Genomic DNA, 15,062 nt, shown 5'->3' on the forward strand with positions numbered 1-15,062 from the left:
TCGTCGGCATAGGAGACAATCGAGACTCCCTCTGGTGGTTGAGGGAGCTTTGAAATATAAAAGTTAAACAGTAGCGGGGAAAGGACACCACCCTGAGGAACCCCCTGTTTTATTTTTCGCTGCTTACTCGTTTTGTCTCTAAATATTACCGACGAATGTCGACCACTCAGATAATTTGCCGACCACCGTTTGAGCCTCTGTGGGAGAGAGGAGGCCTCTATATCTTCTAGCAGCGTGGAATGGCAGACGGTGTCAAACGCCTTTGACAAGTCCAACGCTACTAGAATCGTTCTCTCACAGGGACGGTTGCGGTTAAGGCCACGAGTTATCTGAGTACTATGAAGCAGCCTTCGGTCATAACCCTTGCTGCGCAGAATTCTCCTTTCTGTATTGCCAGAGAAGAGGTGCGCAAGTTCCCTCTCTGTTGGCGGCCTTCGGCCGCTCTTAGGGATCATAACACTTGCTAAGCAAAATTCTGATTTCTGTGTTGCCGGAAAAGAGGGCGGGATTTTTATCTGCATAGGCGGCCTTCGGTCGCGCTTGGGGATCATAACCTTTACTACGCAGAATTTTCCTTTCTGTATTGCCAGAGAAGAGATGCGGAACTTTTTTCTGCGTAGGTGGCCTTCATATATATCGTCGTTTAAAGTACAAAACCGAGTATCGTCATTCTGCAAAACCGCGTAACTGACATTTGCGTAATTGGATTTGCTCACACAAGCTCATGGCTCAATCCTCATCCATTCGTCCTGATATATACTAGCCAGAAATGCAATTGCTTTATAAAAAAAGAGAACCATTTTGAAATATGAGTGTTTTTACTCTCTAGAAAATAATTTATCCAACCTCAGATAAGCGGTTTTGCATTATGCTCATACGCGGTTTTGTACTTTAAACGACGAAATGTATACCAAATTATCCATCGCTTGCAACTTTTATTTCTAACCTTTTATTTAAGCCATTTTATATATAGTCAATATTAAATCAATTTTAAAAGTAAAAACAAAAAACTCACATAATAGAGTAGAAAAAAAAAATGTAAGTCTTCATTGTATGGAACAGTAACTGCGTACGCTACATATCACACCTGTCGTAGCTTGGGCTACCGGATCTAATCGTGTATTGCTGCCTGCTTCCAATAGCTGACGAGTGTCCTTTATCCTATTGTACGGACTATTGCCACTCCCTGAGGGTCATTCGTCTGTTTTTTCCAATTGTATATTCTCTTGTGAGCACTCTTCCTCAATATTACCTTGCATTACGGCAGGATTTGCTGATGGGTTGTTTTTAAGAACAGAACCACCAGTAAAGCCGAGTATACCGCATCCTACAGCTGCAAGGCCTCCTGCCTTCAAACCGGCTACCAATCCAATAGGNAAATCCTCGGGGCGTACTTTGTCTCGTAACGCATCCATCTCCAGAAGTAAGTTTTTTATTTGCTTTATGACCCGTGTTGCATTTATTTCTTCCTTCTTAACCTTGTTCCAATCACCGAGAGCTACACTTTTTTCAATATTACTGCGATGGTTTTTTAGTAGCCCTAAGTGATGTGGAACAGCAAGATCATTAAAACGTCGAACTGAAACCTCAGCCTGCTTTAGGGGTATTTTATCGCGTGATATAGTTGGGTCCATTTTTCTTGGCTTATAGTGTATTATCGCATAATAAATACCAAAAATTATATTAGGCCTTTACCAAGGAGCTGAGACGAAGATAAAATCGTGATTATTATTTTACTACGCCAGAGGAATTGATTGCTTTTATCGTCCCGTTTATCAGTTCGATTTTCATAGTAACTTTATTCACCTCATATGAAAGTTGATAAATAAGCTAATAATTAATTCTTTTGTTTTGTAATTTTCCTGTGGTTTGCTTTGTTTTTTTATCCTTATTCCGCCTTTTGTGTCTATCCTCAAGGTTGCTTCTAGTGCTGGAAGATACATCGATGTAATATCGATACATCGATGTTTTTGAATTCATTTCAAACATCGATGTTTTTTGTGATGTTCGCAGCTATAACCATCACATAGGTAAGTGAAAATCTACGAGCACAATTTTAATATATAAATAAAGCGTACTAAATACAAATAATTAATGCTTTAGGTTATTGGAGTTGGCACAACTTGAAATCTTTAAGTCGCAGGCTTCTCTGTAGACTGTGTCAATGAAAATCTTTCATGTTATGTATATGTATTTATAAAAATGTGTTTTTGAACGTAGATTCCAATAATTCGAATTCTATTTTACTGAAATCGTGAATTCTTAAAAAATTGACAAATTGAAATTTAGAAGACTTAATAAAATTTCAGCAATATATGTAAATGGCTGAACTATTGAACTCATTTGATTTGCATGGCTGTGAAATTAAAGAGACTGATTGTTTGCATATCTGCGTTAATGAATTAAGCCAACATTTAAAAAATTCGGCATTTAAAAAGGCGGACGCATCGATACATCGATGTTGCTCCTACAAAAACATCGAAACATCGATGTGCGTAAACATCGCTGTTTTTTCAGCACTAGATACTTCTTTTCGGACCAAAGAAAGGCGAAGAAAATAAAGAGCAAAAAGTCTCCAACCGATTCGCACTATCGCGTTGTGATCCCTACCCGATTCGGGCTGGCTTATTTCGAATCAAGGCGAATTTATAAAGGGGGGTGTTGTAAAATCAGCTGATTTCTTCGCCTTACATATATTTTGTCGACCGCTGTGGTGTAGTGGTAAACAGTGCGCGATTCCACTCCGCAGCACCAGGGTTCAAACCCTAGTCAAAGCAACATCGCAAAAAATATAGAAAAAAAGGTTTTTTCTTAACAGCGGTCGTCCCTCGGCAGGCAATGGCAAACCTCCGAGTGTATTTCTTCTGTGTAAAACAGCTTCTCATAAAAATACAATCGCCGTTCGGAGTCGGCGTAATGCCTGGATTATAATGGAAGTAACGGAACAGTGAAAATGTTAAAAATGGCGATTTTCGTGAAAGTATTAGCAAATTTCAGTGCATCTAAAGTTTCTAAAGCGTTGTTTACTTTTACTTGAGAATTGTCAAAATCGGCAAATCCCAAGTAGCGGTTTCTGGAACGTGCCACATTTGTTCGCTACATCGTGATGTGATAAAAAGAAAAACTGGCAGCACTCCGCAAGATTGCAGAAATCTTTCAAAATATGTTCGAAAAATATCTTGATTTTTGTTTAATTTTTGTACATAGTTTGATCCAAAACCTGAGATCTACCACATTTTTTTGAATCTCATTAGATTTACCACACACATTTTTTTTTTTTTTGTAAGTCCGATCACTGTTCGTTATTCTGGGAGAATTTTCACCAGTATTATAAAAGGGACTGCTACAAAAATGTAAGTTAATTACAATTTAAAGAAAATTTGGTGTAATAAGCTAACTTTCATTCAGGTCCAAAACAACAAATAGAAAACAGGTAGAGATCTTAATAAGCCTAATGAAGCTAAGCCGGACATTGCTCGCGGCTTCCAAAGGGCAACAGAAAGGAAGTTTCCCGGTTTTGGCGGAACCCTGAGGTGGACCAAACTCCGCAGACCCACCCAAAAAAAAAAAATACGACGAGTGGAAAAAGGTTTGTAAAAGTGATTAAATGTGTAGTTTTCGCTTTATTAATTATCGTTTTCTTAACTTTTTATAGGTGTGGACCGACAAAAAAAATTATGTGCGCTCAAAAGGCGGCGCAAAATTTAAAAGCAGCAAAGGCACGGGTGGTGGCCCAAACACCCAACAGAAACTTTCTTCCAATGAGGAAACTATATATAAACTGATTGGGATGATGGAAAGTGTTGAAGGCATAGCTGCGTCTACTTTTGGAAATAGAGATACATGAATCTCAAATAAGTCCACTTGTCACGGTCGGTGAGCCATCGCTTCCACCACCACGCAGTAAATGTAGTTTCAGAAAGGAGACCTACTGTTAAAGAAGCCGAAAGCATCCTCCGACCTTCTGGAAGCTGAACTAAAGACTCAGCAAGCCTTACTAGAAGCAGTTACTGGAGCAGTTACGACGTTAACCGAACATCACGAAGATAAAACTAAAAGTAAAATTTTTACTAGCAGAAACTAGCAGCTGTCAAAATGGATAAACAAAATCCCCGTTAACTCGGTCTGTAACGGCACCAATTATATTGCAAGGCTGTCACAGCAACACTCCAAGTCTTTGGAATTATCCACCCACATGCAACATAGTCAACGATCAGCTAATTACTTGCTAGTTTCTGCAAGTTTTGCGTTTTTTACATTTTCGTTATTTCGCTCTCTGTGAGCGTAATTCTTTCAATTTTCTCATTCTTCATTTTCCTGGTAATTATCTAAAAGAAAATAAACAAAGCCCGTGTCAGCTGACACGTTCTCCGTTTTTACGTCCGTGGGTAACTGCGCCTTTACTACCAATTGTTGCGTTCCTTTTCTCGTAGAAATAGTCCGAAGTAGTCGATTTAGTTCCAAAAGCGGTTCTTAACTCAAAAATAACAGCAGAAATGAGAGAGCAACACTCAGTGAGAGTAACTCTCTTCAGTCCGAAGTAGTCAGATTTAGTCAGAAGAATTTTTGCTGGCAAAATCTTGAAAAGCGTCACACTCAACTGAATCTAAATTAACGGAAATTAAAGAATACATGAAAAGTGAGAATAATCTAAAAACTAAAAAAAGTGAGTTGAAAATGGAAGGCGGCAAAAAATAATTTACATAGTAAGTGTTTATTGTGCTTGTGCTTGTGTGAATGTGTTTTGTACATAAATTTCTGTTCTTATTTGACGTTAGTTTTGCTGTTGCCATTCTTTGGACTAAAAATTTGGTTTTGTGCGTTCCTTTACTTTTTTCCTGTTATTCTCTTTTAGTGAGCGCATTTGGCTTACGCTTTTGAATTTTGACACTTTTCAGATTTTAGTCAAAAAAGATAAGGAATGGACCTAATATAGTTGCGTTCCCCAACTTTTCTGGGTTAAAACCCGTAAAACTGTCAAAAGGCAAAATAAGCCAGAGAACCGAGTACGGGAACGCTTTCTGGTAAATTCCTGTAAATTCTTGCAACTTCTTGCGAGTTAGAGCACGCAACTATTTATAACTCGGTTACGCATAATGTATATAATTTTTGGAAGAGTTAACTTTTGTATAAATATCGGTGCAATTTGAAAAATGTAGATTTTTTCGTTGTAAAATTCAAATAAAAAGTACAAATTTAAAGACCATAATTTTCTTTTCCTTCAAGAAGGATTATATTAAAAGTCTCCACACCTTTCTTCCCCGGGCTGGTACTGAGTCCAACTCTGGACCAAAAAAGTACTTACTCTGCGTATGCTAGAGACGGCTCCATCCGGAATGTACTTCATGACCTTTAACTCGCGTGACCCCCGGGTGCTTTTGAGTATCAACCCAACACTAAGATTATGGGGAGCTGCAGTACTTTGCTTGATCTAACAATACCTAGTGCTGGTCTGATAAATAGTTTAACGTAGCATCCCATGCTACCCATAATCATCTCGAACGATATACGCACCGACTTTGCTCCCGTGGACCGCGCATATATCAACTTTAACAAAGCTGACTGGGATGGCTTCGCAGAAGTGAACGAGAGCACCTCCAGCGCCCTTTCTATACCCACAAACGTACATTAGTCAAGCTTCAATTCCGCAATATAGCATTCCGATTGGATGCCTTCTGATGTCGCCTGCACATCATCTATTCAGTTAGGCATTTCCGAGTTAGGGAGCACGACCTAATGTAATGAGCATCCAAAACAGATTATTCCTTGCGACATATACTCTCCCATAGAACGCGATTCATACACACCTACAGGACCAGACGACACACCGCGACATATCAAAAACATGTCCGGGTTGTGAAGGCTCCCCACGGCACCAAGCACCTTTTCACTCGCCTACTATAACCCACTCCTATCCCTACCTGGGTAAATGCCGCATTATTTAACGGCTCGATAAATTTCTGCGTCTTTATGATCAAGTTTAAAAATACGGCAACAGCAATTGAAGGCCCTGCAGGGGACATCTTGAAACATATTTCATACTGAGAAAGGAATGAAACTGGAGGTCCGCTGCAGGAAACCAATGACGCTCTCCAGTAATTCTGGAGAGGTATATGGGTCGTGAAAACGAAAAAAGGAAAGGAAGGAAATAGCCTATGAAGCCCATTGTTGAATGGAGGAAAAACTGTACTTCATGACTGAAATACATAGAAAGAAAAAAAAAAAACGTTGGAACTTCCTTAAACTGTACTGTAAAAAATAAGAAGAAAATAATTTAATTATAGTTGACATGTGTTAGATAATATTTGATATGCTCAAGAAATTAATACAACAAAAAGATGAATCGCTTTATGGGCATATCGCCGGGTCGTTACGTACCAGTTGCGATAATATGATGGAGCTTAAATTATTTAAAAATAAGGCTTAAAATTTTCTCGAGTGTTTTGAATTATCTCGAAAATAACTTTCAGTTTAATAACAATAAATTTCAATATTCGAATGGCTTTTGCCTATAACTTACAACTCCTTTTTCTCAATTTACTGACTGTAAAAGAGTTTTGCATACAAGACATAGAGTTAGATACTCTTTTTAGCGATTTCTTAGTCTTAGTCTTTCACAGTTTTTGCGTAGTTGAAAAATTATTTAAGCCATGAGGAAATATAGATGAACTCCTTAAAAAGTGGTATTTTTTTAAAGAGTATGAGAGGATCTTAAGAATAAAGTTTGTTTCCTGGCGCAAAGAGCGAAACCGGCTTCTAATTACAATTTTTTGTAAGTGAACTTCAAATTAAAAGTAATTTTAAAATGAAATTTATAGAATTCTTTGACTATTAAAACACTGAAAATGGGAATGATCTCATTATTGCTATTCAAAAATGTCATAAATATAAAATAATTTATTGGCTCCTTTGTACGATGAGATGAGTAGTCCACTTGCAAAGTGCGCTATGCAAATTTTTTTGGATTTTTAGTTTTTGGTGGTTAACGTACCAGTATTTAAAGTAGTTTCATGTCCACTAACAATACAGTGCAAAATCCTTATATATTCTGAAAAAAAATAGCATCAAATGTTAGCTACTCTAGCAAAAGTCGCTATAATACTTACTGTATGTATATATACACTTTCAAAAGTCGCTATAATATTTATTGTACGTATTTATACAAGTTCAAAACCTTCATGGAAGAGAGAACGCGAAAAAGGTGAAAAAAGCTGGCTATATAAAACTTACTGTTTCCAAACTCGCTATATTTAATTTATATATATAAAATTGGCAAAAACTACCACATTGCGATTTTGATTTTTAATGTTATTAGGCTCTTATTTATCCAAATTTTCAGATAATAAAAAGAAATATACAATTTGGATGAAACTTGTTGTTGTAGACGTTTTTTTTTTAATTTATGGCTTACTATTTTAAAATCACATAACGTTTTATAAAAAAAAAGTATTTATTCCTTTTGAATGTTTTTTCTCAGATTCATACATACGAAATATACAAATGCATATCAGAAGAAAGCGGGTTTAATCACGTTTGTGACGATATTAATTTTGTTTAAATTAGTTCTTTAATTTTTCGAAGACCTGACCTTTGACCCCTTATAGCACCTGTAACATAGAAAAAGTTATATTGTTTGTGTATGAATGTTTTTACTTTTTTTAGTTTAGTTTACATACAGTAATTTAAAATAATTGTTTACCAAAGGTCCAATTTCGAACTTCGAACGGAGAAATTACTTACCTATGACTAATCTCTTAAAAAAAAAAAAAATGGTTTGGTCCAATACCCAGAAAAAAAAGTTGATTTACAGTGTTATTGCTATTCAAAAAGTCACAAATATAAAATAATTTATTGGCTCCTATGTGTAATGATGTGTACACTCATGTTAAAATGAATAACACTTTTATATTTTATGAACTATATTTTATTTACTATATACCAAAATATTGTCAAAAACAAGTTCTCCGGCGTTTTGAAGTATTATCTGTTGCTTACATTCATAATTTTGCTTTGAATAAAAATGTACTGAAAAGTACTGATTTCTTTTAGCATGAAAAAGTCCAATGTACTGATTTCGCGCATAAAATATCTGGCAACCCTAATTTACAAGAATAAAAATACAGTTTGAAAACTCTTCACTTACTTCAGTATTTTTTGCACTATTTTATTTTTGTTCGATCAGAACACTATATTGTTACCTTAGAGCGTTTGTGAATCGGTAACAAAGTTCGCGGCGAGTAAATTTTGTTATTCAACAGCTTTCCCATAGAACTTTGTTACCGATTCACACACACTCTTAATTCACAAAAGCCCTAACTTAAAAACTTCTTATTTTACAGCAGAAGCAAAAAACATAACAAAAACAGTATCAAAAACAGGTAAGGGTTTAAAAAAGTAGTATGTAACTCCGTTGTTTTTGGTACTAATATTTTAAAATTTTTATTGATGATGTATTTTAAAATACATATATCCTACCAAAGTCTGTGGAAAAAGCAATTTCGAAAAAAGTGTTATTTAGGGTCATTGCGAATTAAGGTAACGATATGTGTGTACATACATACATAAATATTTTGATACCACCGCAAGCATTACCATGCTTTTAATTTACATTAGACGAATATCTTTTCCATAAATGTCAATTATAGTTAATCTCAAAATACTTACGAATTCATATTGATTAAAATACTTAAAAAAAAAATGTATTTGAAATATAATTCCAACGAACTGGGGCCTATTTCATAAAGTGACAGTGACAATTTTGTCACCACAGGCATTTTCCGTATTGTCAGTGACAATTGGTGGGTGTTTTGTTTCATAAAAACTCTCGGTTTCAGTTCCATGAAAAATTCCATTAAGAAATGACGAAATTGTCGTCGCCAGTCAATAGAAATTTATATCTAATTCATATATAATAAATGCATTTGCATTATTTTATTTTTTACAAATATTCAAATCTTTGAAAAGTATGGAAATGCGCGCAATTATAATATTAACAAATTTACAAAATTCTCCCGCGAAAACTTTCCGCTGGAGCTATTTAGTTTTGTCGCTATGGTCGCGACAATTTCATCAGAGTGACTATTGTCAGACAATTGTCGACAGTATTCCAGTATTGTCACTGTCACCTTGCAAAAATTGTCACAGTTAAATACACGCGTCTATGAAGTAGGAAAAATGTCGCCGACAATTCTGGCGCAAAAATTTTTCAGAAAAATCGACAATTGTCGCACCTGTCGCTTTTATAAAATAGGCCTCAGATAATTAATTTGTTGAAACTTCTTTAGAAAAACGAATTGTCAGAAGCGATTTAACGATTACACTGGATCTTAAATTTCAGTTTTGTTATTGTTCTAAAGACTCCATTATCCAATTCAATCCAATTTGTAAAATTTCTTGGCGATTCTGAAAATCGAGTTAATTTTTTTCGCTATGGATTTTCTCAGAAACTATCAGGCCTATCGAAAAGTGATGTATGTACGGGTTATGGAGACTTTCATTGGCTTTAATTTTCTGCATTTCGTATTACGATTATTCAAGTATTTCGTAAGATAAACCTGATTAAGTGGAACCACTCTTTATTTTCTAAGCTGAATAACGGTAAATTGAAAATATCTCGGAATCACCGAGCCATTCTACTTAGAAATTGGATAGTGGCATCTATTGAACACTTTTGGTGTAAACCAGTGTTATCAATCACGGTTAAAGCAGTTAAGTTTTTTCTAAGCCAGTGCAGAATTAGACTGTACTCTGGTTCATAAAGTAAACATAAAATGGCATCACATTACTAATAATACCCGCTTAAATAGAAAGGTATGGCAAGTCGGTAAATACATTGGGTTGGGTCGCGAACGAAAACTTTATAATTACAAGCAATTCTAATATGAACATAGCCTTAAAAATACAGTACAGCTAGCTTAATTATTTAACAATACAGTTCTTTTTACTTAAGGTAATATGTACATACATACATATGCACATACGTACGAGCACTTAAGTAGTACGTAGAGTATATGTATTCATTCTACGGACAGTAGGCGTTTGGTCCATTTCGACACTTCATTAACATATTTAACATGCCCTCAAGTCTATTAGTGCGCGACTCTGTCGCATAAAGATTAGACTGCAGTCGATTTATGTCCTGTTGCTGTTTTTCCTATAAGTGCATGTACATTTATGTATAAAATATATTTTTAAGCATTTTCGAATGTATGAACTTACAATTGTGCTTAGGCGAGTTTTCAGGGTATCCACAACGTTATAAGTCGCTTGCAATGACTTCTGCAATTCGTTCGTGTGCACCCGCTCATTGGCTAAGGAGCGCTCTATTTTTTGAAGACGTGCACTCATGTCTTCATTATCGCTCGACTCGATTTCGTTTTCCAGATCACGCGCTTCGAAAGCATCATCATCTTCAATGCCTATTGAATATTTTAATTTTTTTCATTTACATGCATTAGGGTGCCCCAAGAAAAAAAAGGTGCCGCTTCCCCAAGCGCAACAGACTATTGGGTATTTTTATGCCCGAAAGCAAAATTGCTATTTCGTCTGAAGTCGATGTCTATATTTTAATTAACTCTAATGTGTGGGCGCTGATGGAACATCTCTGATAGTTAAATTGTTCAAGTAAATCCACTAACGGTGGCGGTAGAAAAAGGGGCGTTTGACAAATAGATTTGCATCAACGTTTTTAAAAACTGTTCTAATAAATTCAAAAGAATTAATTTTTTTCGACAACTTTTTTATTATGAAAATTTGTTTTAATTTTTCATCCGATTTTTCATGGAAAATATTTGTCTGATTTGTTTTGGGCTAAAATATTTCAACATGGAGCAGAATTCATGTAAATCTCTAAGAACCAATTTCAGATGAGCAAATTTAAGTGCCGATCGATGATTAAAAAATATCGAATTTCAAATCAAATATTTAAACTGTATTTAAATGTCCAATGTCGGCTATTCAAATATGGAGAAAGTAATCATGATTTTGAATACGAATTCATAACACGGCCAACAAAAGGAAGAGCTTTCAAGAGCTTTAGAATCAGTCATTCAAATTATTCAATTATGAAAACTATCAAAAAACGAATTTTTCAAATTTATAGCTTTTGTAGTAGAATAACGATACAATGAGGCATTTTCTGAACAGCAAAAAGGGAAAGATTCAGGGGCCGTTTTCTCAAGTAACTTGTAACTTTAACGCTCACTTTATATTTAAAGATTGCATTAAAATTTATGATTGTGTCTAAAGTAAAGCATTTTACTATCTAAAACGGATTGATTTAGACATTGCTTTACTTTTAATCCAATTTTTAAATATAAAGTTAGCTTTAAACTTTAAGTTTACTTCAGAAAATGGCCCTAAATGTGGCACTATTATCCCAAAATTCGGTTCCGCAAACATTAGTCACAAAACCAATTTTTGACATTCATACGAACTTCTTAAAAAATTGTCTTATTGTAGGTCTTAATAAGCCTGTCAAAGTATGTTTCCAATTCTATCAACGAAAACATAAAAGATGTGTTCAGATTGGATTAAAGGTGGAATTTATTCTTTTCAACATTTCAATCCACTTACATTTCTCCAATAATTTCCACATTTTCGAACATTGGACAGATAAATTTAGATACTAAGGGGCAACTATTTAGTACAAAATTTAAATTAATTTGATAAAATGAAGTAAAATTGGTAGTTTTGAATACAAGTTTAAAGGCTTAAGGTTAAAAAAATCTAATTGTGTACCTCGTTATCTAACAGACCAATATTCTAGCTTTAATTCTATACTGGTCAAAAGATTATACTCCAAGTCTATATCTTTCTAGAGGAAATAAAAAATGCCGAAAATAACTTAACGGGCAGTTTCTGATTCTACGGAAGAAGTTATATAAGAACCAGTGATCATTGCCACAAGAAGTTGTTGAAATTTTGTTGAGCTGTGTAATTAACTTAAATGTCATCTAACTTTTGACCTAAATTGGGCCTTACTTATACTATGTACGCATGTTTTTTTTTATTTTTCAGACAAACTTCTGGGAAAGAAGTTTAGCGAATGAATTTTTTTTCACGAAAAATGCGATGTCTTGGCATATTTTTAACGCCGTACCGCTCAAGGGTAATGCTAGATGAAGGCTAAATATTTTGGTGGGAAGTCATAAAATCGAACCGATTTTAATTCGCTAGGGGAAGGAGAATCGATTTTTCTTTGTATGGGGCTTGAGGAAATCTAATGTACATATGTACATATATGCGCTCATGCATATGAATCTTACCATTTTTTTTGCAGCTTTGTTGATCCGGTTGTAGAACGAAACCTTCACGGCATTTGCAAAAGTATGAGCCAACTGTGTTGATGCACGTCTGGTCGCAGGGTTTCTCCTCTTCGCACTCATTTACATCGTGCTCGCAGAACTGCCCTGTGAACCCCAGTGAGCAACTGCAGACATCAGGAGCTGTGCAGGTGCCCCCATTTTGGCAAGGATTTGTGCAAACCGCTATCCACATAAAATGGAAGAATCACAGTACTCCGCAATAAAAAATAAATAAATACTCATCAGTGCTTACGTTTTAGGCAAGAGTCCGACTGTGGCAGTTCACGCTCCCAACCGTTGCAGCAATCGTATGTGACCTGTTGCGCTGATTTGTGGCGTATTACATCCCGAAAGGCCTGCTCGTGGACAAGCTGTACCCTCGTGCACATCTGGTTTGGGTTCTGTGTCTGCACCTGAACAGCGCTGCATGGCGTATTCACATGCTTCCAGATTGGTCTAGCGTAGACTTCAGTTGTCTTCACGGGCATGGTGATGGTACGCTGTTGCACGCAGATATGGCGTCTGCAATTAAAATGAAGCATGAGCAAAATGTACGTACACACATATGTCCATATGTTTATGTACATATATGTATGCATGCATGTATGTATAAAAATTAGTTGACAGGCAGGCCTATTTATTACTATTCATACACTACTTGGAGCCTTTAATATTACAAATGTAGCTGCTAAGGGCGTTCATTGTTCAAGTTGCTTTTATTAGAGGAAAAAACCTCGAAGATATGTGAGAAGTTATACCTAGAAACGCACAGGTCCACAAGGCTAACGCATAGTCCTTCCTCTTGTTCTATGTACAACTCTTGAGAGTGGATGCCTGTATTAGCTTCTTATCCTCCACATTGCCCCCTGCGATGGGTCTTGCTGTAAATACTACATTACCTTCCTTTAATATAAATTTTATCTTAAATATAAATAAGCACAATGAGCTTTTAGCCTATATTCGGAGCCTGAATTAACGGTTGAGTATATGTATGTATGTATGTACATAAGCTCACTTCATTAAGACTAGGCAGACTGCAAACAAACGAAAGCTTTCAAAGGTAAAAAGAAAGAAACTACGCTTACATAACAGTCAACAACAGGCGAAATTCGCCAGTGTACCAGGTGAAAAAATTTATGTCACCGATTTCGTTGAAACTTTACTAAATTGTTGTCATTCATACAAGTAATCAATGTTATGAAGGATTTTTCTTTATCTTTTTTTCTTTTGAAGTTATGCGAGTTCGAATTTTTACGTTTTTGCATTTTTTCTTAAAATCACGAGTTTGCTTAAAATTCGTAAATTACGTCTAACTTACAATTGAGTATCCAAAATAAGTGACCTCATAGGGTTTTTCCCGCTCTTTCCGATAATGACAATAATTTTTTCATAATAATATTTTTTTTTGCACAAATATTGCAAAAAAAAAAAATATTTTTGAATTTTTTAAACAATGCATGGTTTCGAATTTTTTTCAAAATAGCTCATTTCGATAGCTTATTTTCTAAGCTTCGCAACAATATATAAATTGTTATGGGATCGACATGTGGAACAGAAGTTTGTCCTATCAGAATGCTTGCTAGCCTAACTATTGAGGTACTACTGTAAGAACTGTTTGATTGGAATTTCAGTTGTAATTTAAATTCTTTAAACGTTCACAATTTTCAAAGACAATAGTTTGTGAGGAAGCATTAATTATGTGAAGTAGTGAATATGGCAGAAAGAGTGAAATTTTCATCGCATTGCGTTAATCCTTATAACCTCAAATTTCAAATTTGTGTTCATTCATACTTTTCTCAGTATTTATGAATGTTTGTGAAAATATATGTACCTTAGATAGTACATTTACTTATGATATCTCTCTTCAAATAAATATTTCTTATGATGTTATAATCTTGTTCACCTTATTTTGTATGTAATCTTGGATCTACTACGTGTAATTGCACCCAGTGGTGCAGTAGTTCCTCAATAGTTAGGCTAGCAAGCATTCTGATAGGAAAAACTTCTGTTCCACATGTCGGACCCATAACAATTTATATATTGTTGCGAAACTTAGAAAATAAGCTATCGAAATGAGCTATTTTGAAAAAAAAATCGAAACCATACATTGTTTAAAAAATTCAAAAATAATTTTTTTTTGCAAAATTTGTGCAAAAAAAATATTCTTATAAAAAAATTGCTGTCATTATCGGAAAGCGAGGGGAAAATCCTATGAGGTCACTTATTTTGGATACTCAATTGTAAGTTAGACGTAAGTTACGATTTTTAGGAAAACTCGTGATTTTAAGAAAAGATGCAAAAACGTAAAAATTCGAACTCTCATAACTTTAAAAGTAAAAGAGATAAAAAAAATTTCCTTCATAACATTGATTACTTGCATCAATAACAACAATTTAGTAAAGTTTCAACGAAATCGGTGACATAAATTTTTTCACCTGGTACAATCGGACATACATACATATTAGACTCCAGCGCAATTCCATTTAAACGGCCCAACAAGACATCCGATCGCCGCGCAAATACTTTCCATCCCCTACTTTCATCGTTCGGGTCAATTGTGAGTAAGCATAAACCAGTTTCAGCAAGCGTACGTAAACTACCGATCAATAGCAACACGCGTAGAGTATTTACTTTGCCTTCCGCAACTACTGCGAGTAAAAGGTATTTGACAGTAGAGTACTCTACTGGTAGTACTTGAGTATTTTCGAAGAAAACATACATTTGTGGCAAGAATGATAGAAGAATTTTCTGGATCGC

General features: G+C 35.2%; 2 protein-coding genes and 1 long non-coding RNA gene across 3 annotated transcripts; 1 reads left to right on the forward strand and 2 right to left on the reverse strand.

The window, feature by feature from the left end:
* Positions 1-1,128: 1,128 nt before the first annotated feature.
* Positions 1,129-1,905, reverse strand: LOC108372254 (syntaxin 17). The gene has a single exon (XM_017627902.1). The coding sequence runs from the start codon at positions 1,632-1,634 to the stop codon at positions 1,194-1,196; it is 441 nt and encodes a 146-aa protein (XP_017483391.1). The 5' UTR covers positions 1,635-1,905; the 3' UTR covers positions 1,129-1,193.
* A 1,327-nt stretch (positions 1,906-3,232) lies between these two features.
* LOC108372255 (uncharacterized) lies at positions 3,233-4,103 on the forward strand. The gene is made up of 3 exons (XR_001848831.1): positions 3,233-3,353; positions 3,409-3,589; positions 3,656-4,103. It is a non-coding gene; the product is annotated as an uncharacterized LOC108372255 (long non-coding RNA).
* A 5,522-nt stretch (positions 4,104-9,625) lies between these two features.
* slow (epidermal growth factor-like protein slowdown) lies at positions 9,626-12,850 on the reverse strand. The gene is made up of 4 exons (XM_017627898.1): positions 12,559-12,850; positions 12,267-12,488; positions 10,219-10,418; positions 9,626-10,153 (listed from the first exon to the last, which is right to left on the reverse strand). Exons 1-4 carry the CDS (start codon positions 12,845-12,847, stop codon positions 10,022-10,024), a joined length of 843 nt encoding a protein of 280 aa, XP_017483387.1. The 5' UTR covers positions 12,848-12,850; the 3' UTR covers positions 9,626-10,021.
* Between the last annotated feature and the right edge of the window lie 2,212 nt (positions 12,851-15,062).

The sequence above is a fragment of the Rhagoletis zephyria genome, unplaced genomic scaffold, assembly GCF_001687245.7.
Source record: "Rhagoletis zephyria isolate East Lansing unplaced genomic scaffold, Rhagoletis_zephyria_1.1 Rzeph_scaffold_05577, whole genome shotgun sequence".
NCBI lineage: Eukaryota > Metazoa > Arthropoda > Insecta > Diptera > Tephritidae > Rhagoletis > Rhagoletis zephyria.

Bases quoted from the DNA above. Each gene is read 5' to 3' on its own strand.
- slow (XM_017627898.1), bottom strand. From the start codon at position 12,847: ATGCTTCATTTTAATTGCAGACGCCATATCTGCGTGCAACAGCGTACC. The intron at 12,489-12,558 runs GTAAGCACTGAT...TTATGTGGATAG, and splicing joins GTCGGACTCTTGCCTAAAAC to CGGTTTGCACAAATCCTTGC. The intron at 10,154-10,218 runs GTAAGTTCATAC...ATGCACTTATAG, and splicing joins AAACTCGCCTAAGCACAATT to GAAAAACAGCAACAGGACAT.